General features: G+C 41.7%; 3 protein-coding genes across 5 annotated transcripts; all 3 read right to left on the bottom strand.

Annotated features, from left to right (window-relative positions):
• Window positions 1-5,069: 5,069 nt before the first annotated feature.
• On the bottom strand, window positions 5,070-6,434 carry LOC108954958 (CST complex subunit TEN1). The gene is made up of 2 exons (XM_018861715.2): window positions 5,627-6,434; window positions 5,070-5,505 (listed from the first exon to the last, which is right to left on the bottom strand). The coding sequence occupies exons 1-2, from the start codon at window positions 5,816-5,818 to the stop codon at window positions 5,386-5,388; spliced, it is 312 nt and encodes a 103-aa protein (XP_018717260.2). The 5' UTR covers window positions 5,819-6,434; the 3' UTR covers window positions 5,070-5,385.
• A 303-nt stretch (window positions 6,435-6,737) lies between these two features.
• Window positions 6,738-16,115, bottom strand: LOC104414636 (phospholipase D zeta 1-like). Of its 2 annotated transcripts, XM_010025786.3 has the most exons (20): window positions 15,653-16,105; window positions 14,772-14,873; window positions 14,528-14,643; window positions 14,304-14,445; window positions 13,767-13,937; window positions 12,969-13,160; window positions 12,011-12,253; window positions 11,816-11,932; window positions 11,083-11,222; window positions 10,859-11,008; window positions 10,532-10,688; window positions 9,924-10,451; window positions 9,721-9,831; window positions 8,799-8,945; window positions 8,526-8,723; window positions 8,060-8,161; window positions 7,815-7,946; window positions 7,599-7,664; window positions 7,456-7,517; window positions 6,738-7,375 (listed from the first exon to the last, which is right to left on the bottom strand). In XM_010025786.3, the coding sequence occupies exons 1-20, from the start codon at window positions 15,884-15,886 to the stop codon at window positions 7,123-7,125; spliced, it is 3,363 nt and encodes a 1,120-aa protein (XP_010024088.3). In that variant the 5' UTR covers window positions 15,887-16,105; the 3' UTR covers window positions 6,738-7,122. The 2 variants fall into 2 exon arrangements, 1 of the variants encoding a protein (XP_010024088.3); XR_005545252.1 differs by lacking the exons at window positions 6,738-7,375; window positions 7,456-7,517; window positions 7,599-7,664 and having other exon boundaries at window positions 8,799-8,926; window positions 15,653-16,115.
• Window positions 16,116-17,722: 1,607 nt separating this feature from the next.
• On the bottom strand, window positions 17,723-22,444 carry LOC104430369. 2 transcript variants are annotated; one of them, XM_010043105.3, is made up of 8 exons: window positions 22,033-22,444; window positions 21,787-21,853; window positions 21,646-21,685; window positions 21,282-21,414; window positions 20,917-20,988; window positions 18,469-18,549; window positions 18,231-18,292; window positions 17,723-18,149 (listed from the first exon to the last, which is right to left on the bottom strand). In XM_010043105.3, the coding sequence occupies exons 1-8, from the start codon at window positions 22,351-22,353 to the stop codon at window positions 18,083-18,085; spliced, it is 843 nt and encodes a 280-aa protein (XP_010041407.2). In that variant the 5' UTR covers window positions 22,354-22,444; the 3' UTR covers window positions 17,723-18,082. The 2 variants fall into 2 exon arrangements, with proteins under 2 accessions (XP_010041407.2, XP_018722614.2); XM_018867069.2 differs by lacking the exons at window positions 17,723-18,149; window positions 18,231-18,292 and adding an exon at window positions 18,328-18,387.
• Window positions 22,445-23,005: the final 561 nt, after the last annotated feature.

Below are 23,005 nucleotides of genomic sequence, written 5' to 3'. Positions count from 1 at the left end.
ACACCGGCACAATCAAACAACAATTCCGGAGGAACACTTTTGACCAGCACGGTAGGAGAGACAACCGATGTAGAAATTCTTCATAGCCCTATCATGGGAATGCTTATGTGTTGATGATTTTTTAGGCTTGGGTGAAAGATACCCCAGCAACAATTCTTCTGAAGATTACAAAAAAAAGAAGAAGGAGAAAGTGCGAGGGTTAAAAAAGGAAAAGAATCTGTCCACGTTTTCCAACAATAATTACCAAAAATCATTAACGGATCTAGTAGTGGAACCCTGATTGTATTTTGGAACTGGATTAATTTAGCAGTCTATCCCATTTGATGATGGCAACTTTCCATGTAGAGCCGAAAAAATGGTGAAAGGAGAGTGAAAAGTTTGCAGTCGCCCCTGACATCCACGCCAATCGCTCTCCAAAAAGTCATATCGAGCGAAAAGCCACGTGGATGCTATTCGTGCCCTCACAAGTGAGGCTTGCGTAAGATGTTATCTCATATTAGGTATTGACTTCTTTCGCTTCATATTTCGCTTCATACATTGTCCGGTTGACTGGTCCTTAGCATAACCTTATTGGCTATGACATCCAGGAAAGACGGGATATAGTTAGGCAGGAGGCTGGAAAAAGATTCCCTCTCCACGAGGGGCCGTAGCAAGGAGCCTCTTTAAGAGGTTTCCTCGCCCCCTAGCCTGAGAAGAGGAGGCTGACCGCTTAAATGCGAGGCTAAACCTCTTCAATGAAGGTTCCGGGCTCCTTGACAAATTTGAGAATCCTTTCACCGATTACTAAGTGCAGAGAGCTTTTGGTGGTGGATTGGAGCAGAAGTTTGTTAACCTAGGTTGTAATTGGCCCTATGAACGATGATTAGAACTTGATGTGTGTAAATCTAAAATGATTAAAAAAATCTTTTAATGTTGATATAATGATTCCAAGTCACTATATGCTGACTAAGCAATCGTTCATCTATTAAATATACGCATTCACTTATCTTCAATTAGCGCATTCCCCTATCTTGTAACGGACTAGGTCCATAAAGTAATCTCCAAATTATTAGGTAGCTGATCGAATATTGAGTAAACATGCTAACTAAGCATCGGAGGTATACAAGTGGTGTTGACATGAACTAAAAAAATGATTATTTGAAAGAAATTACAAAATGGTCAATGTATTATTGTTGATGTTTAATTTTGGTGGCCGTCCTTTATTTTATTGCAAATTTAGTCCTTAACCCGACTCCTGATTTTCAATTCCAAATATTTTATTCCATATGAAAATGGAAATTGCTAAGTAAGTCCCAAATTAATATGCTACTTTACACAAGCTAAAGAAGTTATCAAAGACGATCCACGCAAAGAAACTTGCATATGCGATTCAAGTCGGACTTTCTTTAGGTATTTAATAATATTATTTTAGCTCGCACATTTGTCTTGACTATTGATGGACAATTTAGCCTACTCTTGTGATTAGGGGTGAGCAGTGGTCTAGGGTCGACCTTGGACCGACCCTGGACCGGCCCAACCCTGCCGATCCTGGTCCGATTCCCAAGGGGACTGGGTTGGTCCTTGGTCCTGAAATTCCGGGACCAACATTGTGCGGGTTGGTCCTCGGTCCTAAGACTTTTGGGTCGGTCCAACTCTAGACCAACCCCGTATATTACATTATATTATATTATATTATTTATAATTCTTTTATATATTCAAACCTAAGTAAAATGTCTGTTATATTATATTATATCGAGATGTTTCATCAATAGCACTAATAGTAATTTCAATTTAAAACTTTTGTTGAGTATTAATTATGTGTCGTTTGTTTTGTTTTCGGGTGTATAGAAGTTCAAGTGAATTAACAAAATGTGAAGTTATATATTCATGGTTTATATTAAGTATTTTGAACTTTTTATGGTTTAATTGTATTTTACTAATGAATTTCAGCTGCACTTTACTTTTCAATTTGTGTCAAATGATAGAAGTTTTTGAAGAGTAGAGTAGTACTGCAGTTGCTACGATGATTTGTTACTCAAGTGGTGTGAAGCTCATTTTTTGGTTGAGTGGACTCTACATGATCAAATGCTAATCAAATGGTGTGAAGCTCATTTTTTGATTGAGTGGACTCTACGTGATCAAATGCAGGAAAACGCTTTTGCATATGATGTTATGAATATTAAAGATAGATGATTACAATAACTTTCTAAGCAGGTACGAAATTTCTATTATTGTGTCATCTTAAATTTGCTAAATATGTATTGGTATTTATAGTTTAGTTGCACAATACCGCATTGTCGATGGATGTGTAATTTGAATTTGTAGGTTTGCTTTTTTAGGGAGTATAAAAAATAAGACGAAAAAAATTATCAATCGGTCCCGGATTGACCCAGAACCGGACTGGGTTCGCCCTTGGTCCCTGCCAATAGGGTTGGCCCCGGCCCAAAATCGAGGATCGACACCGACGGGGTCTTGCAGGGTTAGGGGTGGCCCGGACCAACCCGGACCATGCTCACCCCTACTTGTGATGGTTCCCCCAGTTCAAATGGACCAAGACACTCGACAGTTGCTGCTGTGTGCTGATCATCTAGAGTATTGCTGCCGGCAAACACGATGGGACATTGGTTAAGGTTTCCACAGGAGCAAGCCATGTGTCAGTTTTTCATTGGCTCTCTGTCAATCTTATAACTAGATTAAAGAATGACCAAGACTATCAATATCAAATCGTGGGGCCAGTGGTCCAAAATGCTGCGGTGGGAGCCAGACTGGAATCTCCGGGCCCTTTCATAAATCTTTTATTTATCTTTTAACGTTTCTAATACTATATTTTGTTCATATTTTTTCCAATCACATGAATTAATGATGATATATATAATAAGAATATTGCACTTTGCACATGTAATTAGTATTTGACAATATATCTATTATGAAAAAAATTCATTCTACTATGATGCCATAAATTCGAATACTCCACTGAGCCTTTGATGTATAGTAAAATAGTGGTATAAAAAAATCAAATTCCCCGATTGCCCTTATTGCTTTTCCTTCTTATTTCTCTCTCTTTTTTTCTTTTCTCCTTAGTTCTTTTCATTTATCAATAATGAGAAAAACATGTACCTTTTCGTCTATGTTTGTTGATTAATCCTTTGAAGAGGAGGAAAATTAAAAAAGATAAAGAAAGATCTGAAGGTTTGTTCTTTCACTTTTAGAGTTCCTATTATTTTTTAATGAAATTCTAGGGATCCTAAAAACTCAGAATGTATATTCTTTCATAAGAAACAGGAAAAAACTTATGAAGTCACGCAAAAATAATAGAATTCAAGCAGAATTGATTGAAACAATTGGATATTTAATTATTTGAATAGACCTACATAGTTTATAAAAGGTATATACAGCACAAGAACATTTTACTATCACTTCAGACAAATAAATAGTAAATGAAGTGGCAATTAAAGAATTATAATAATCGCAAAAGTTATCTATTATAGATAATTTCTGTAAACGTCAAACCATGCTTAAAAAAAGCTGTTTATTATTTTTTGATGTGTCGAACTACATAACAAGTTATTTTTCCACAACAACACGCGGGTGCCCATTGTTTTTGCACTATTATTACATGTTAATGCCACACGAAAATCTTTAGCCCTTATTTCGCACCTTTTGTTTGCATCTAGACAAAAAAATCAACATTGATCCTAAAATCAAGATTGAAGATTAGTTCACTGACAAAATATGTGACAAATATAAAGTATCGCAATCAAAATATACTCGTAGAAGAATCATTTTTGTAGTTTCCCTTCGAGTTATAAGTTATGATTTATGGGTCGATGCTATCTAATGATAAATCTGAAAAACCTAAAATGCTTTCTTGGGTAAACATCAATAATATAATAGTATCTTTGGGGGTATAAAATGATAATTAATGTGTTACATCATCAATTTCCCGATCCAAAGAGCAACTTGAATATCGGACAATTGAAGACTATAATAGGTAATAATCATCGTTGATTGACTCAGAGTTCTAGAAGATGTAGTACTGGAATTCGGTGTCGTGGATTGTCAAAGTTCTTAAAGATGTAGCGTTGGAATTCAAATTATTTTTGCTTCTCTACCTACGCCTTCGCCTAAATCTTCTTCTTTTCGAAATGGGAAAAACAATCGTTTAGTGTCGACATCAGGGACAGGACACCGGAACCGGAAGAGAAGTGTTTAAGGTTGTACCACGTTTCCGAGGTTGAGTGGCCTGCCAGCCCAGCGGTAGGAACGGGGAGCTTGGAGGGTGGAAAATGTAACCCTGACATCACGCGCGCCCTAAGCGGCTATGTGTCTGGTGCCTTTTCGTTTGCTCTTCCTATGTGAACTTCAGTGATGTTGCGTGCCACTCGCTCGTAAAACGCCGTATATTCCTTCGCGATGAAGAAAGAAAATTATAGTAGAACGTAATTTTTTTGATGAACATCGACCAAATATCATAATGATTTACATTTGTTGCTTTGTCGATGGGGCCACATTTGTATTTGGGGAGTTCGATAAGTTATAATTTACGGCTGACTTTGGTCTAAGTATAAATTATAATTAAAACAGCTTATGTCAAAAAATTTCAGTAAAAGAAATGGATTTACTTATTTCGATCTAAATTTTAAAAGGTCTGATGCCCACTCTATTGAAATATGAGAGGTGACCCATATGAGAAGTCATGTCTCCTATTTATCTACCAAACTATTTCTTAATTTTTAATATTTTCTTTTGTAAAACTAACAAATTCACTTGGGGGAACATCAGTAAATAATTGCATTTTCAGGGGCAAAAAGTGATAATGGACAAGTTATGACATTGATTCACTGAGCCTGAAACCAAGCGCCTTATTCTTCTCCCAATCCCGCCGATTTTCAGCGACCACCACATAAAAATCTGTAGCATCACTACAGAGAGGGAAGCAAAGAGCTCGAAAAATGGAGTTCACCCAGAGCGGCAACGCCTTGAAGACCTTCGCTCGCTCCATCACTTGCCTCTCCCGCATCGGCAACGACCTCGCCATCCAAGCTTCTCCTTCCCAGGTCATTCCATCCATTTCTTCCCCCATGGCTCCGGCGTGTCGCCACTGAACTCCACGTTGATCCTCGTTCCTCAGATTCATCCATCGAGTGAAATAGCTACAGCAGTTGCTTCTTCCTGTGCCCTGCCGAGCGATGCTTAGTTTAGATGCTATGATGTTTCATCAACTCAGCGTTACTTCCAGCTTCCTTCACTTGCAAAAGAATCAATCCGTCCAGACAGACATAATCCCAACCGCCGTTTCTGCTGTTGATGCCGAGGGGTTGGAAAGGAAACAGTTTCATCGGTTTGTTTACCCTCGTGTCCTTCCTAAAAGAACTTCTGAGGTTCCTTTCTCGGTAGAAAGGTTTGTTAAGTTGATTGACACCTCGTGCGTTCAGCCTGAAACTGCATAACAAGCTGCAAAGACTGATAGTAGAGGTTGAGTTCGAGGCCATCGACATTTCTACCCACTCGAGCCCGCAACAGCGCCTGCAAAGCAAGAACACTCTTTTAACCCAAATGGTCAATACCACCAAGCACAATACACACATCGTGTGCAATTCAATTTGCCGGCAGAACTCAAATCTTAAACAATGAAAGTTGTTCTCACCTCATTATCAGGTTGAATCTGAAGTTCACCAATGAACTGGTAGATCGAGCCAATACGAAAACTAAGGTCCCTCAGATGCTGCGTGTCGATCTTCAGACTAGCATCTCCATCAACAATCATCGCTATGGTTGTCTCCACGGAATTCTCTTGTAACCTCAAATGAAAAGCAGATATCAGTCCCCAGAAAACCATGACATTCTGAAAGGAGAAACTGATCAACAATAGAAACCGAAAGGCGCACAGATGACCGAGAAAGGGAGGAAAAGAAAGAGGACAACTTATCCAAATGCCTTTGCCCCAACCTCACATCAAGGTCGGGGCAATTGCTTTATCCCAGCTCAAAATAGGATCATTTGCCTAACCCAATATCGGCCGCATTCTCAAGTAATATAGACAACGTCATTACCTAGGAAAAGGTCTGATCCAAGTTCATTACAGGCCTGGCCATCCTCAAAACCAAGAAAAAAAAATAAACTTGTGCAATGCGGCATCAATCAATCATGAAATCCAACACAGTTCAAGTTCTTGTATTTTTTCGGCCGTCACACGAGCATTGGAAGTTCATCACCAGCTGAACCATGCCCAATTCAACAGGATTGAAACCGAGTTCCAAACGGCGGAATGTTGATGACAAGATCATAAATCTAGTCTAGTCCTACAAGTGTACGAGAGCTGCAACTCCGGAGCTCGGCTTCGCAGCCACATTACACGCATCTGCAATCTCATCAAACCCGGAATGATCAAAAGCTAAATACTATCCAAAACCCTAGCTCGTGCAAGCTCCATTTCGAGGTTCTAACTTTCTTAGGCGTTTCTCGTGCCGATATCCCTCGAAAAAAGTGAAACCAGGTAGCAATGGTAAATGAAATGGGGAGTAGATCGACGAGAATCAGGGGGGAGGGAGAAACCGCAGGAGCACTGATTCAACAGATCAATTCCACGGCATTGCGCAGGAGGAGGAGGAGGAGGAGGAGGGAGATGAGAACCTACTTGCCGGCTCTCGGTCCAACACCAGTCCTCCTCCCCTGGCCCATTGCGACTGGGCCGGGCCTCTTCTCTCGCGCCACGTCGCTGAGATGAAGATCAAAGGACAGAATTTGACAGGAGAGCAAGAAAGTAGCTTTCCAATTTCATTATTGCTGATCCATCGTATGCTTACGCAAGCAATGGCAATCTCATGTTCAAAGCTTTGTACATAATTACAGACATACAAACACAACCCCTGTACATATGGTTTAAAAAAATGCATAAATTAATTTGGTATTTGTACATGACTTTGACTTGCAGCCAATGTGGCATTCGGTTAGCATCGTCCGACTCCCATGTTAGCGTAGTAGTAAGCTTCCATTATTTCTTCTCCCCTCCCTCCAACAATTGCTTCTGTAAATTTCTATACAATTGCGTGGACCTCCCTTCCTAAAAATAATCTAACTCTTGAATATGTATAAAATATGAATGTTTTCTCTCTCCTACGGCCCCTACTGTACTTTGGTTGCTTAATGAAATACTTGCGGTGATGCGTAGAACTCGCCCTCTATCAACATCGGCCTCAGATCTTCCTGGTTCATGAACTCCAGCGGGAAGGTCACAAGATATCCCCGGACCGACTTCAGTCTCTCCATCGGGTCCGTCTCTTTGGCATCTCCGTCGTCGGTGGTGTTCTCCAGCTTCTCGGGGGCGATTCCTAGATCGATGGTGGTGTGCCTGATCTTGTCTTTCCAGGAGGCCATGCTGTGTCTCAATGAAGCTCTGTAGCACAGTTGATGTTAGATAAATGGGAGCTTGACTTAAGAAGCAAGGAATGAGGAGAAGGCTCGGCTGCACCATACCTTGACCGGATGTTATCGTTAGGGATGCAAGCAAACACATCATGGTAAATTTTGGAGTTCGCCTGCGGAAGGATGATACAATCAATTCATTGCAAAGTCGAACATATACCATCGACCAGATGTTTTGCTCAAACTTGCCGTACCTTTGCAGTTGCCAACCACAAGTCCCTGTATGTTGCATCGGCGATGGGATCCTTTATTTGGTGGATCTGCAAGATTTGTATATGCCAGAAGTCACTATTAGATGTATGGTCTTGGCATACAAGGATTCAGACAAAATAATGTCGACTGAGGAAAAACATTGCAACATATTGTATGAGGAATCGCGATAGTCTTAATTGTGAAATTGGGTCACAAACCTCTCCAGGATGAAGTCCTAAGTGTTCCGACCAGAGCGAACACCTGAGACTATGAGAGAACTTTCCCGCCTTCCATGGCTCTCCATCCATAGATGACTCCACAAACTCCTTATCTTCAATTATTAGCCCAATCTGAGAAGAGCAGCATCATTAGTCTCGGTGCAGAATCAGATGAAAGGAACGCCGAAGAATCTAAGAGCGACGAATTGGAGAACGTGAAGAGTGAAATAGAGCTAGCTCATTACCTCGGAGTCTCTTGATCCTAGTAAACTCCTATCATTGATATTTGAGGATCCAATAAAGGACAGCCGATCATCTATAATCATGACTTTACTGTGCACATACACCTGCAACAAAAGATACCACAAGAACATTCTTAAAAAATTCCACTTCATCCTGTCAGACAAATTGACATTCTACGAAGTTCTGGCTAATGGTTTAGAATGTATACTTAACAATATCTTCAAGATGATAATGATACTCAAAACTCATTCTCAAGGAACACACTGCTATATCAAGTAACACCACCTTCTATAGGACGGCAACACCCTCTCTGAACTAGCTATCATCTACCTAGCATGCCACTGCTTGTTTGTACAAGGACAATAAATTAATGGTCATTAGGTGCTGCCAACAGAATAATTATTGGGAGAACTGAAATAAGAACTAGGAGCTCATAATGGATATAAGCAAGAAGCTCCAAATAGATACCTGACTTGTTGCCACAGGGCCACGATCAGAAAGTTTACCATAAGCTCGTAGACCATAGAAGGATATATAGTCTTGTGTCTTATCACCAAGTGCTTCTTTGAGATTGTGCAATATTGAGTTCTTTCCTCTGCTAATGGTTCGATATTGCCAATGCATAATTGCTCTAACTGTAGCTGCTCCACCATCATCAATGCCTCCCTGTTATTGAGTGTCATGAAGGTCAAGTAACTCTCATGTTCATCTTAATAAGAGAACTAATCCAAAAATAAGTACCTGAAAGCCAGGTAAAAGAGGTAGGACAATGATAACACGGAAACTTCTTTTCTCTTTGTGTGCTTGCAAAATGCGCTTGTATAATGCATCGAGAACACGATTCTGTATAGTCTCATCCCTTGCAAGACCTGATATGAAAAATTGATTCTGAAAGCAAGCAAGAAGTCATCACTAAGAGTTGCCATTTTACCATTAAAAGAGCAAAATTAAGTCGCACATATCTGTTGAAAGAAAGAATCTTGATGTTCAAGTAATAAAATGACATTATCGTTGAGACCACTTCCTCACAGGTTAAACAATTCATTTTGTAGCAGTCTGAAGGTTTGTTTCAGCCACTTTTGGTAGAAATGTTCTAATTATCTGTTTGTTTCATCTCCCGAGGTAACTAAAGTTCCGTTTCGCTTGGGCTCCTTACTGTCAGTTAAAGCCATAAACCAGCAGCTTTTATTTTTATTTTTATTTTATTTTTTATATTATGGTTGGTTGTCTCCTTAAAAAACTTTGAAAGATGAAACTTGGCTTGTGAAAGAGGATGTCCCACTCCAGGCTAGGTGCAGCTTCAGAGCACACAACATAAAAGACACGATTCAACCAATGGTTAATGGACTTGGAGTTGTCATCACATATTTCAATAAACCCACAAATTTATCTGTTGAAAGACCAAGAAAAGCACTTTCCCTCCATGCCTGTCTTAGCAGCATAATCAGGTTCTTTACATGGCAAAAGAATTCAATATAGTGGTGGTAGCTGCAAGTGATTCCAATATCATTTTGAAGAAGAATATGCAGTTCAAATGGTGTATCTTTCAAAAGATGAACGAAGAAATTAAGCCCAAACAACAGGAGATCACAAGTATATCCATTGAACATCCAGTAGATGTCGTCAAATCATAGAAGATAATCAGTTACTTTGTGGTCGTTACCTCTATGTAAACAAAGTGCTCTGCTCTTTCGATAAGAGAACAATAAGCATTATGAATACTCTCTTCTGTTTGGCTTGTTCCCGCTGACCACTGGCTTGCACTCCTGACAACCTACAGATGGCAGAGTTTCCTTAGCATCATGCCTAAAACTTGGACAACAGCCAAAATTCTCAAATTTCAAAAGTTCAATGATAAATATCTACCTGACATTGACAAGTGACCCGTGGACCAACTTGTCCATGTCCAGTTGCCACATCATCATCACCTTCATCTGAAGTCTCCAGCTGCTCATCTGCTAGTCTCCTGCTAGATTGTGCAACCTCGGGCAGATTTTCTCTTTCACAATCGAGGCAATCAACTTCATCAACAAAACTTTTCATCTGAGTATCCTTAACAGATTCGTCAGCTTTGGGCTTCAGGAAAGTAAGTAAAAGACTTTCGCAACCAGCAGATGGCTTAACATCATGATTGTGGTGTGCATGGGGGCCATTTGGCTTATGACCAAGATCAAAACTGCTTTGCTGATCAGCTTCTTGAGGTAGAAGCAACGGGATATCATCCACTAGTGACTGTGAGGAAAAGGAGTAATGCCTGCTATGGCCTTGGCGGTTTTCTTCTGCATTTGTATCTTTGATGTCGATCTCACTGCTTCTTCCCATATAATGAGGGAGGACCATATAATGGCGAGGCATGAGTAACGGGATTGTTTGCTCGTTTGGAGCTTTGCTTCTCTGGAAAATGAATAGATGATTTAATTACATGATAACTTCATGAAGAGTGTGCCATAAAGTTGAATCAAATATCAAGGGACCTTGGCGTGGTTCCAGCGCTGGACAAAATGCCTTGCAACATCTCGGCAAGGTGGTCCCCAAAGAGCACAATGGACATCATGCCATGGCATGCGGGGATATTTTTCTCGATCCAGCTCATCCGTCATTGTGTCTTCCCAGGAATTTGGTTCAGATTCTCTAGCCAGACATCAGAAGAGTGCTGCCATTAGATAAGCACATGGGAAGACACAAGGATAAAATTATTTATGTGGGTTCCTTTTCATGAATTTCTGATTGATTCATCTATTGCCATATTTCATACAGAAATTTATTTCACCTAATAAAAATGGAAAAAGAAAACTGAGTACCTTGGATTGTAATAATCCTTTCCAGGCCATAGAGAAGGAGGGGAATCACCCACTTTATGATCAACAGTGTCATAACGGCCAAAGCATAGATCTAGTCCTCCAAGAAAGCAGATTTGGTGGTCGACAATGACAAGTTTTTCATGGTGTGACCTGACCAGACAAGATTATTCATTATCTGTTTGAACTGCATCTACATCAGAATGTGCTTATCCACGATTGCTTACCATAGATAAATTCCAGTAGACAAGTGATCAGGATATCGCAGCACCTTCACATTCTCGTGGATGTCAAGGAGCTTCTTTTTACTATACATACTGTTGATTTTCAGAGCAATGGAAACCTCCTTGTAAAGAAGGATGTAAATCTGCAGGATCAAGAGATACAGAATTACTAGGTGATGTATTGAAAGTAGTAACAGGTAATCTGAGAGAAGGACAACAAGCAAGGAGAAGAATCTGATTGCATCATATAGAGGTAAGAGGCAAAGGCCTTAGCTCTGGCCTCTGCTATTTGATACAGATGGCCTACTTATTAAACCAAATGAAAGTACATGTGAAATTATTTGAGCTTATGGAACCAACATTAGCTGTAATCATGGCTTAAAAACCTAATATTCACGTGAAAGAAGAGAAAATAGAATATACAGTTAAGACCTCGCTAGAAATATTGAAGCTTTCTAGTCTAGCTCCTTCCCTCTATCAGCGGTGAATCTGATCCTATGGACTCCCAAACACAAAATGTGGACAAAGTGGGAAAACCAAAATTAATCTGAAAAGATGATATCACAATTATTACAATTTTGAGATATTCTTTTGGGGATAGAGTTGAATCCATCGGAGAAGAAATGCTTTATATGGAGAAATATAGTAACGTTAAAATTCTCACTAAAAGGTGAAGAAAAGCTGAAACCACAAGAGAATGAGTTATGACAGGAGACAGGTTTTTCTGCATCTTCACCTGAACTCCTTGCTTAGCCTTTGCTTCTAGCAATGCATCAAGCCTGGAGGAAGAATGAGTATCAAAAGGACGTCTCAGATACAATTCAGGGCAAAGCCACCACCCAGTAATGAATATCTGCAAATAGGTACCTCATCATTTGAGCATAAGATGACCAAAATTCTAATATGTTACGAGTGTAGATGAATGAACAACCTCAAATTTAGCATCTTCTATTGCAGAGGCAACTGCTTCAAAAGCTGCCTCCCCATCTACAAACCACTGAACCTGACTCCCATCTTCATTCAGACCCCTAGGAGGAGCGAAGGAACCATAACGATGGGGATGACACCAACCCTCTGGAGGCTTGAGAGCAGCATCACTAATGGCAGAAATCCAACCTCTGACTTTGCCGGGACTCGTTGTCCGTATGTTTATGGACCGATTTCCACAGGAAACCTTTTGATGTTCCAAACCACTTGTAAATATAATACATAATTGCCAGAAAACAATTAAAAAAAATAACAAATGTCTACAGGAACTGCTTTCTGTAAATGTGAAGCCCATTAATCATTTGTAACATTATTAGGATATGTAGAAAACTGACAATGACAATACAATGACAACCCTCCGTATGCAATCGACCTGCCCATAATATGTCTCAATGCGACAGAAGAATCTCCAATACTAAAAAAAGTAAAATTATCCATCTGGTAGATACATGTTCTCAGTTTCATCAATCCCGCTATTTGAGGTTTTGCAGAATGACAATTTGATAATATCTAACATCTTTCTGCATTTATTTATCAACTGCTTCCATATAGAAGTTACAGAATCTTGGATTGGTAAAGGTATTGTATATATGGTCTCGTTTGAATACTAAATATGGAGCTTTGAAACTGGAAAAATGGACAGTAAACTTCTGCCGGACTAATATATATTGCCATAGCCTACACAAAATTACTGGTTTGAGCTCTCAACTTATTTCATAGTGCCACATACATGTACACGTATCCAAGCACGCAATCTCTCTCCCCCTCTCTCAATCACTCACACACACGCGAGCACGCATGTGCACAACTGTGTGAAACAAAGAAGTCTGGAATAATAATTTCTTGGTGTACTTCCCAGGCCAGATTTCCACAAACAAAAGAAAGTTGTAAATTCTCACTACCTTGAAACCATAATATAGAGGATTTCGTTCCTTTGTCTGATCAGCCAAGGATAGCCGAGGACTTCCTTTTGTATCAAAACTTTCCTTTCCTCGAGAGATTGGTAGTACATCAAAGACGAGTATATCCAAGGGTTCTGTGTCAAGTGGATCTTCCAGAAATGCCAAAAACCCAGGTTTTAGAACAGCCCACACCTATGACAATTGAATGACACGATCATTTCACATAAAGTATGCAAAAAGAGAGTAAAATAATCTAACTGCTTGGACAACAGCTAGAAGAGGCATAAAATGTAGACCTAAAAATCACAAGAGCCTCAAATTACGCAAGTCCATTAGCAATATACATCGAGAACCAAATAAATTAGATTAATGATGCATCTGAATGTTGAACTGTGCAACAGATTTTCGTTGGTAATCTTCTGATTTCTTATTGCATGGGAATCTTGCAGATGTGATGGTAAATCAGGAATTAATGACACTACTACAAGGTGAATATATTTAAAATTCAACTTAAATTTATCGGGAAAAGAATGTATACAAATAGATATCACAAAAAAGAAGGCAACAGCAAATCAGAACATAAGGCAACTCCAGAGCTAAGATGCTTAACCATAACATCAAAAACTTATAGTTTAGTTGTAATCAAGCAAAGGTCACAGACATTTTGAAGGTCTGGTAAGTGTTGAATAGTTCAAGAAATATTCAATCACACTTCACAAATCAATAAAAAGATCAATCTGAGTGATCATCTCAGACAAAATTGAACCACCTAAATTTCAAATTTAGGGAATTAAATACCTTTTGCCAGCTGTTGCTGCAACAGCCAAACCACTGACAAGGCAAACAACTTATTTCTCTGTTGTCCTTTGATAGTTGCGGTAAATGCTTCACCATTACATAACCTTCTTTCAACTTTGGACCATACTCCAAAGAAAATGACAACTTAGAGACCTCCAAAAACTTGCAAACCTGCAAAATATCGTAAAAGCATGAAGCAATAAGTGGTAGAAAGAGTCAATACAATGCAGGAGGGCAGACTTTTCAGCTTTTATTATGGTTACATGGTATTATCTGTAAAAAACATAAATGTTGAATAAACTCATATCTTTGCTAAAACGATTCATGTAAGAAAATATTTTGGGAAACAAAGAATGAAGAGCTTCTTGATGCAATATGAGAAAATTAGAGAGTTGTAGCCGTCCACATTTAACAATGCCAAATCTTCTCAACCATGCCAACTCAAGTGATGAATGCATTGCAGAAGGAAAGGAAATAGAAAGAACAATTGCATATTGCTATTCAGTAATACAACTGTGGACATGGTAATGTGCTCACCTCTCGAGAATTTACGATATCCAAGTTCCCCAGAAAGTGGTTCAAATAATTCTGCATGGCCACCTTTGCGCTGTCTGAAACTGTCTGCTGCCTCCCCAGTGATGGGCGTATGATAGGCAAAACAGCTTTTGATGGAACATACCTATGTAACAAACTTTGTTGTAAGCGCTAAGATTTCCAATGTAAGGGAATGGGTGATAAGATGCAAGAAGCAGAATGGCCACCTTGCTTTAGACCTCTCTTCAGTATGTAGAGGTACAGCTCCATCATCGGGTTCATCATCATCTGGCACCACAGCCATGTGCTCTACAATGCCTAAGCTTTGGAGCCATTCTTTAACCTTGCAAAAGAATCTTTCAATTAGAACTTCAACGGATTAAAAGGGCGATAATAAGCCTTGGACATAATCTAACAAAACAGAACAAGAGATCAGGGAAATTGAAAATGAACAATGAAGTAACCGAGCACCTGTTCCTGCTTCTCATAAAATTCCTCAATGAGGGCGCGCTTCTTCAGAGCGAAATGCAGGTAGAGAACTTGTGAAGCTTTCTTCCATAAAAGCCACTTGAACTGCAAGGACAATTTTGAATCAAACTGAGCATAGTTCTCTCAAGCGTCATCGATGTCTAACATGTTATCAATTAGGCAACACAATCTGACTTTTTGGTTTGGTTAATAAAATTAGCTTGGAATTGAAAAAGCACATCATCAATTCTGCTATAACTCAGGTTTTCTCCCTCAACAGCCTCCATTCAACTGTTATAATAAAGAAGATGGTGGTCTTGACAAATCCAATTTTGGCAACTATGGGCACAACTTTCAATCACTCTAATGCTGCATTCCTCAAGTTCGCAATTCTCATTCCCAAAGTCTACAAGTTAGCAAAGTTCTGCAGAGCAAATGCACGAATCACTTCAAGCTGTTACGTTCGCTGAAACTCATGCATCCAAACAAATTGAATGTGAAGATTGCAAAATACCGCTTGAATGAATAGAGTACGTCAAAATTAAAATTCGCATCTTCATCAATGTTCACATTTTTAGACCTAACTTAATCTCGAAGGATAACATCATCATGGACGCAAACAGCTGAAGCACATCACGCATCAAATTTCATCGTCCTTTCATATTTTCCCCACTAATAATGCATCGTCTTCGGATAAGTTAAACCCGACAAATCTCAACGCGACCTCCTCCTCTTCCTCCTCCTCCTCCTCCGGATTCTTCAAAACCGAAAAATCGCAAACGAGAAGTGACTCCATACGAAAGCTCATTTGGTTACGAAACCAAGCTGGCATCGGATATCCACTCTCCATAACATCAACAAGGAATCGACGAAAGAGGGATTACCTGTTTGTACCGCAATTCGATCGTGTAGGATAGGAGCATGGGGCTGAACTCCCCGGTCTCGGGCCGCGAGACCGAGACGATGGTGGCCGCCGGCAGCTCATCGAAAATCCAGTCCGATTCGAGCCATTGCCGCTGCGACGCAGCCCGAGGGATAGCCCCCGCACCCGCGCCCGCGCCCGCGCCCGTGCCAGCCGCCTCCGGCGCGCCCTCGGCGATGAGCCTCTCCGCCAACATGGTCGAGACAGATTCCGATCGGGGCTCCGCCGCCGGGCTCAGCTCCGCATGCCCCCTTAGAGGGAGAGATAGAGAGAGAGAGGTTTTCTGGAGTGCAAGGGAGAGAGGAAGGGGAGGAAGGAAGGGAGGGAGGGGGAAGAGAGCGGTTGGTAGTTTTTATAGTTTGCAAGAGATGGCGCTATTTTTGACATGGGCGACGCCTTTCGTGATATGATGTCATCGGCGCCGCGTCGGAGAGAGAGACACAGAGAGACACCGAGGTTGTTGTGTTTGATAGCGTCACCTGCGGTGACCTCGGATTTTGGTGAACCTCGGACGCGGCCGACCAAAACACCTTGTAAAACACCATCTCAATACTGTCGTAACGTAACCTTAACATCATCTCGACTTGATAATAATTTACATCGTCAAGCTTGAGGGTTGAGAAATTATGTCTTGAATAAGGTAAAAGACAAGACCAAGCGTGTGAATTTATAGCGTCGACTAGCTTCTGGCTGTTCCCTGAGGATTTTCAAAGAGATGGGGGGACCGTACGTAGGATGAGGTGGAATGCGGACACGTGTCGAGAGGGCGACGCGGTTGTACGCTCGCGCGGTGACTCCTGAGGCGAAGAGACAAGGCGAGACGTAACCGGAAGGGGGGCCGAGAGTTTTGATCCCGTATATTTTATTCGCATATAGTGGAATCTCCACGCTGTCCCAACTTACGGCCCTGACGAAAGTACGCTTCTACCCCTCCCTTTTCCCTCTAATTTCCCCCGAAGCCACTGGGTTTTTTTCGGGGGCAAAAGCCCAGATGTCCCGAAATATGGGGGGGATTACTTGCAAGCAATGTACGACGTTGCCTTGAGAAGACAGGCAAAGAAGGCAAAGCCAAACTTGATGATCATTGTCTGCCGTATTTTAAGTAAGTTTCGATGGAAGGGTCCAAATCAAGCAGGCCCATCAGAGGCAATTTGGCAGAGGAGGGGGGGCTATATGGGTCATTTCAACCCACCCCCAGCCCCTCTGCCAAATCGGGAGTCCAAAGCAGCATCTGCTGGCTCAGGATCAATTGAAGAATATACTGGCCCTTGGTGCTTGGAAGCTGAAGAGAATATGCTGCAAAAGCCAAAATCATTGCCACCCTCCTTAATTAAAACAGTAATTAGCACAGCATGGCTGCTATTATATTAACCAATCATTGCAGGGTCACTGATCAAGACAAGTAATAAAAAAGAATCTACCAAAGACCCTGGTTGGAGGATGCTTTTGTACCCTCCCCCAAAATCCTAAAGAAGGATAACAGGGTCAAGGACATTTTTACAGGGCTCCTGATCTGTCTAGCACTGCAAATTTGTCGTGCACGGCTGCACGGACTCGCTCGCGTGATTGAAACTGTTAAAAAAAAAAAAAACTCACTAAAAACATGTGCGCATTAATTCCGATTTCCTTAAGCGAGACTTTTATCGAACGTCTTGGATTGGAATTGAAACTCCTTTAGAGGATGCCGCAAGGTAAAACAAGTACGATCGATGTTATGGAATGATGGGAAGTTTGACACGACAAGGGAATATTGACGCAAACTCAATCCGAATGGAGGGGAAATTCGGTATTTGTCCATCACATTACTTATTTCCATAACAGTTAGATGTATATAAGTCGTCTAACTTTGATAATTTGACTTTTTCTAACTAAATGTTTGAAAGAAGATCGATTGGTACTCCAAAGCCAAATTAGATAAGCTTTGTCGACTATGAAGATTCCCACTTATCCTATCATCAGCAAAGAAAATCGGCCAATTTAGGTTTTCATGGGCAGGGTGCCGACGAGGTGTATAATACGTGACATGGACGGCTCTTTCATAGACGTCATCATAATATGCTAAGAATATTCGGGCAATATAAGGCATCATTCTCATGGTTATCGTCAGAATGCATAGCTCAATTTGGAAAGGAGGCTTTGGACATGCACGTGATCATTTGTCCAGTGATAACTGTGTCTGCTAAATAAGCTTTTCATACTCTCCAAAGATCCAAGCTTGCGGTAGTCATGACAAATAAGCAATCTCCCATTCTAATAAAAATGAGGAGAAGAATCGTTAAGAAAGTTGATCTTGGTGGTACTAAATACTCACATGTACCAGTAAAGCTGAGCACCGAAATATCAGATATGCAAGCTTCTAAATTATTCTAACCGACCCTCACCGATGCGATATTCAGGTGGAATTCCAATCTCTGCAAAGACAGTGTACCTTGGCCAGCGAAGCCATATAATCATCCGACCTGAAACAAACCACACATGAGCTTGATATTCCGATTGGAGCTGTCACACATTAAAATGCATGTGCTATCTTCCGATCTTACCTTGCACCATAGGGGGACTGACACGCAGCAATGATACAACGTTTCGCCCCTTCAGGCTTGTTCTGTAATATCAAAGCATTGTCATGATTACAGTTGCGCAGGAGAAGATCAACAGTAGAGCGCTCGGTTAACGATTCAGTGGTCATCGGAGAAACCTCTTAAAGCAAAAGCATGTTTCACGCAAGAGTTTCCTCTATAGGTTGAGGACCAACTAATTGTATAAATTTTGAGAACAAACCTCTGCTTCGTAGTAAAGACCAGCATACAGAGAAGCATAGAAGTATTCACTGTCCCGTCCATCCAGAAATCCGGCAACAAGCTACAATGGAATCAGATAACTACGATGAATTTCACGTAGAAATATTACTGCTTCAAGGCATCAGGTTTGACTGCAAAAAGCATTATGGATCACATAATTTTTCTCACCTCACTTTAATTATACTCTCTGGCCCCTATTCCATCTATAAACACTCCCATCTTGCTATGAACTTATCAACAGCAAGGCTCTGTTTGGCAACTTGCCCAACAGTAACAATTTCTGATTTTTTGTTCCTGAATCGTTTGGGACATTTATAAACGCGTTTGGTAAAATTTTTGTTCCTAACAAATTTGTTCCGGGAACAGTTTCGGACAAGGTTTGAGAATCTAAAAAATTTGATTCTCGGAAGAGAATAAAAAAAAAGAATCAAAACGGTAAAACTTGTTGTTCTCTTTTTATCATCTCGGTTGCCATTCGCCATCGCCCGCCGCCGTCCGCCGCCGCCTGCCGCCGCCCGCCGCCGGCCGCCGGTCCGCCGCCGGCCGCCGGTCCGCCGCCGGCCGCCGGTCCGGCGAGCTCGCCGGAGGCTCGCCAGGCCAAGGCGAGGTCCGGCGAGCTCGCCGGAGGCAAGCCCAGCCACCGGCGAGGCTCGGCCTCCCCAGATCTGGCGAGGCCGAGCCTCGCCGGTGGCCAGGCCGGCCTCGCCCAGCACCGGCGAGGCCAACCTGGCCACCGACGGGGCTGGGCGAGCCTCGCCGGTGGCCAGGCGAGCCTCGCCGGCAGCTGGGCGAGGCTCGGCCTCGCCGGATCGGGCGAGGTCGAGCCTCGCCGGCAGCTGGGCGAGGCTCGCCTGGCCATCGGCGAGGCTCGCTCAGCCCCGCCGGTGGCCAAGCTGGCCTCGCCGAGGCTGGGCGAGGCCAGCCTGGCCACCGGCGAGGCTCGGCCTCGCCAGATCTGGCGAGGCCGAGCCTCGGCGGGGCTGGGCGAGCCTCGCCCAGCTGCCAGCGAGGCTCGGCCGACGAAGGCCGACCTCGCCGAGGGCTGGCGGCGCTCCGGTGAGCGTCGCCGGCCCTCGTCTGGCCGGTCGCCGGTCCGGCGACCGGCCAAATGAAGAAGAAGAAGAATAGGAAAAAATGGGAAAAAAAGAAAAAAGAAAAAGAAAAAAAAGAAAAGAAAAGGAAAAAAAAAGAAAAAAGTAAAGAAATTATTTAAAATTTATTTAAAAATCAAAAGAAATTATTTAAAATTTATTTAAAAATCAAAAGAAATTAATTTTGTAATCAATTAATACTTACATCAAACGCTTGATTTATTAGTAATAAAAATTTCGAACGATTACCAAACACGTGTTTTTACTGGAATCGTTAGGAGAATGTAATCAAAAGAATCAATTCTTATCGTAATCGCCTCCTAATGTAATCGTGGCCGTGAAGAAGTTAATTTTTCAAAATGCAACAGGTGGAGTGATATGATTTTCATGTAACATGAGAAAATAACAAGCACACGAGAGCATGTGTGTTGAAAAGATTGGAGAATGTTATTCTATTAGGAAACAGTAAAAGATTATGATGTCCACTCATTCTCCTATAAAGCATTATAAGTTGTCTCACTGTCTTAATATTGATAGACTGGTACTGTTTCCCTGCACAAACCATGAGTTAACTACTCACTTGGCAATTGAACTGAGAAATGCAAGAGTCAGTTTCCGCATTTTTTTCCCTTTATTTTTTTTAATTATCTGGTTCAGCCCACCAAGCAGGTACATTTTAGTAGTTTTAAGCATCAACTTCAACTCTATTTCTGTGGCTTCAACTGAGACTGCATTTATTTTCAGACGGAGGCACCAGTAAGTTCCAACTTTTTGTTCAGGACATTTGGTATCAGAAGATCAAAGTAGAGAAAACTACAAAGAAGATCTGGAATGAACAAGTGTATACACCATCCCAATAAGCGGATGAGCTCGGAAGCACGCACTAGAATAACCAGAGTGCTCACTAATCGATAATCTTTAACCCTCCCAAATTTAAACAATATTAGGTCCCAAAAGAAGGTAGAATCTTGATTATCTCATAACATCAGTTCAGGCCCCTGAGAAATGAGCAAGGGAATTAAGATATACAGGAACTAGGCTATCAACCAGACTTAGAGAATCTCCACACCAATTACCCTGATAAACAGAAACCAAATCTTTAGAAATTATAGAAGCCAAGATTGAGTTAAACAAAATGTCCATGGGAAAGGCCAAAAAGTGTCCACGCAGCAGGTCGTTTGAAAGGCATATTCCTAAATTTAACAAAGAAGCTAAAGAAAAAGAAGGAGAGCAACTGTTTCCGTGCTTTCCAAAGAAGTAAAGAGATGCAATCAACACATCCTAAAATCTTATCCAAAGTAATTTCAGTTCCATAAAAAGATATTCGAGTCGAGCACCTTTTCTGGGTCTCCCCCATCTTTAAACAGGTTATATGCCTCCCGCATTACAGGTCGTGGATCCCTCCCCACCTACAATCATATACAGAGCTTTTACTGTAAATGAGTTGTGTCGAAATTTCTTTTCCAGAAAAGTAAATGCAAGTAGAAAGCCATTACAAAATTGCAAGAGGTACCATAAGCATGCTTTGTGTACACCCAATTTGAAAGCATGAAGTCAAACATCCAAAATTCAAGGGAATAGCTAAACCCCAACAATGAGTAATATTCTTGGTCTGGCCCGCTGGAAGAGCTAATTTAGCTTATGCAGTATCTTTTCAACATCACGATTTTACTGCACTTGCTGGACCAAGAAGAGCACTTACCTCGAGAAATCTTTTCCTTGCTTCATCCACTCCATAAAGTTGAGCCTCACAAAGATAGCACCAAATTGACTCCTCAGTGTCATTTGGATTTTGTGCAACATCAATTCTGAACTGCTCCGCACCTTCTTCGAACCTTTATAAAAATAGACCAAACTAAAGATCAGACTGTTCTTGCATCCTAAATTCAACAAGCATCATAGAACACAAATTTATAGAGATTACATGAACACTGAAAGGCTCTGGAATTCAAAGCGCATTAACATAACACAACTTCAACAAGCATTCACAGGCAGAGGTAATAGGTGGACTGAGGCCAGCAGTACTCAAACAAAATGCGCAAGCTAATAAAGCATCATTCAATTACCTATCGAGATAGTAAAGCGACAGCCCTCTTTGCCAAAGATCTAGACACACCGAAAGAAGTCCTCCAGTTATGCACAGAGACATCACAACATTAGCAAGACGAATTTACAGAGCAGTTCTCACGAAAATTCGAGCGACTCACATGCCTTTTGACGAGGATCCAGCTCCATCGCCTTATCAAACTCCGCCAAAGAACCAACAACATCCCCCTACAGGAGACTGAAGAAAGATTAACCACTATGCCAACGTCCCACTTAACCTATAAAATCCATGCCTACCAAGCTGATCACCGTCGAACAGAACAAGCATATGCTGAAACAGAGACATTATAGGCAAACCCAAGAACCCAACATAACAAAAACAAAATGATAAAAAAAGCGGCAACGACCTGTCTGAAGAGCAGCATCCCACGTCGAATAGCGAGAGCTGCCTCGCGGGCATTGCCGCCTCCACTGCCTCCGGTGAGCGCCTCCCAGATGCCCGAAACCGAAGGGAGGAGCAACCTCCGGGACACGGTCGCGACGGGCTTGTTCCGGTGGTGGCGGATTCCGGTCGGAGTCGAAGGAGGAACGGAGCTGAAAGAGCGCGAGAACTCGTGGGTTCTGAGCGTGGCGATCGGGAGCGACGACGGAAACGACGGCGGCGGGCTGGAGAAGTAGGAGGACTGGAGGAAGGGGGGCTTGAGCTTGTCGATTGACGGCGCCGCCATGGATTCGGACGGAGCGAAGATCGCTCCGGCGGTTCCTCCGGTTCGGAAAGTTTGCTCGTTGGTTTCTGGTTTTGGGAGACGAGATAAGGCGCCAAAACCAGGACTATTGCAGATTTTCCGCATTGATTTATTTGTTTTTTTTTTTTTTGGATATCAGAGAACCCGCGCACCGTACCAACACAAACGGGAAACTCGAAGGCGCAACACGTGTCTAGCCCACCACACACACATGCCAGGGTAAGTCATCCTGCGACGTCCGGGAATCGAATTCCTCATTTTGCGTAGGAGAAAAAGCTCGCTGCCAGTAGCGCTACCTAGGTGGGTGGTGATTTATTTATTTATTTATTTATCTTGAGACAATTGCTAAAAATGATCCATGGGTGACTCGGTTTTCAGATTTGTCCCCAAACATTGATTTTGTGCAATTTGATGCTTGGACTCTTTGGATCAAACTCTAGTTCATTCATTAATTTTGGTCTTTGTTGTTGTCTCACATGGCATTAGAGCTCAAAAATAAGACCGATTGACATGATTTCTATATTGGATGTGCAAGATTTGTCATTTGAGATTTAAGATAAACCATTCGGAGAGCCAATACGAGTAAATATGGACCTTTCACAAATTTTGAAATTCTCTCCCCCTCTCTCTCTAT

The sequence above is a fragment of the Eucalyptus grandis genome, chromosome 8, assembly GCF_016545825.1.
Source record: "Eucalyptus grandis isolate ANBG69807.140 chromosome 8, ASM1654582v1, whole genome shotgun sequence".
Lineage (NCBI taxonomy): Eukaryota > Viridiplantae > Streptophyta > Magnoliopsida > Myrtales > Myrtaceae > Eucalyptus > Eucalyptus grandis.
Note: the sequence above shows the minus strand (reverse complement) of the source record. Positions and strands in the feature narration are given on the sequence as shown.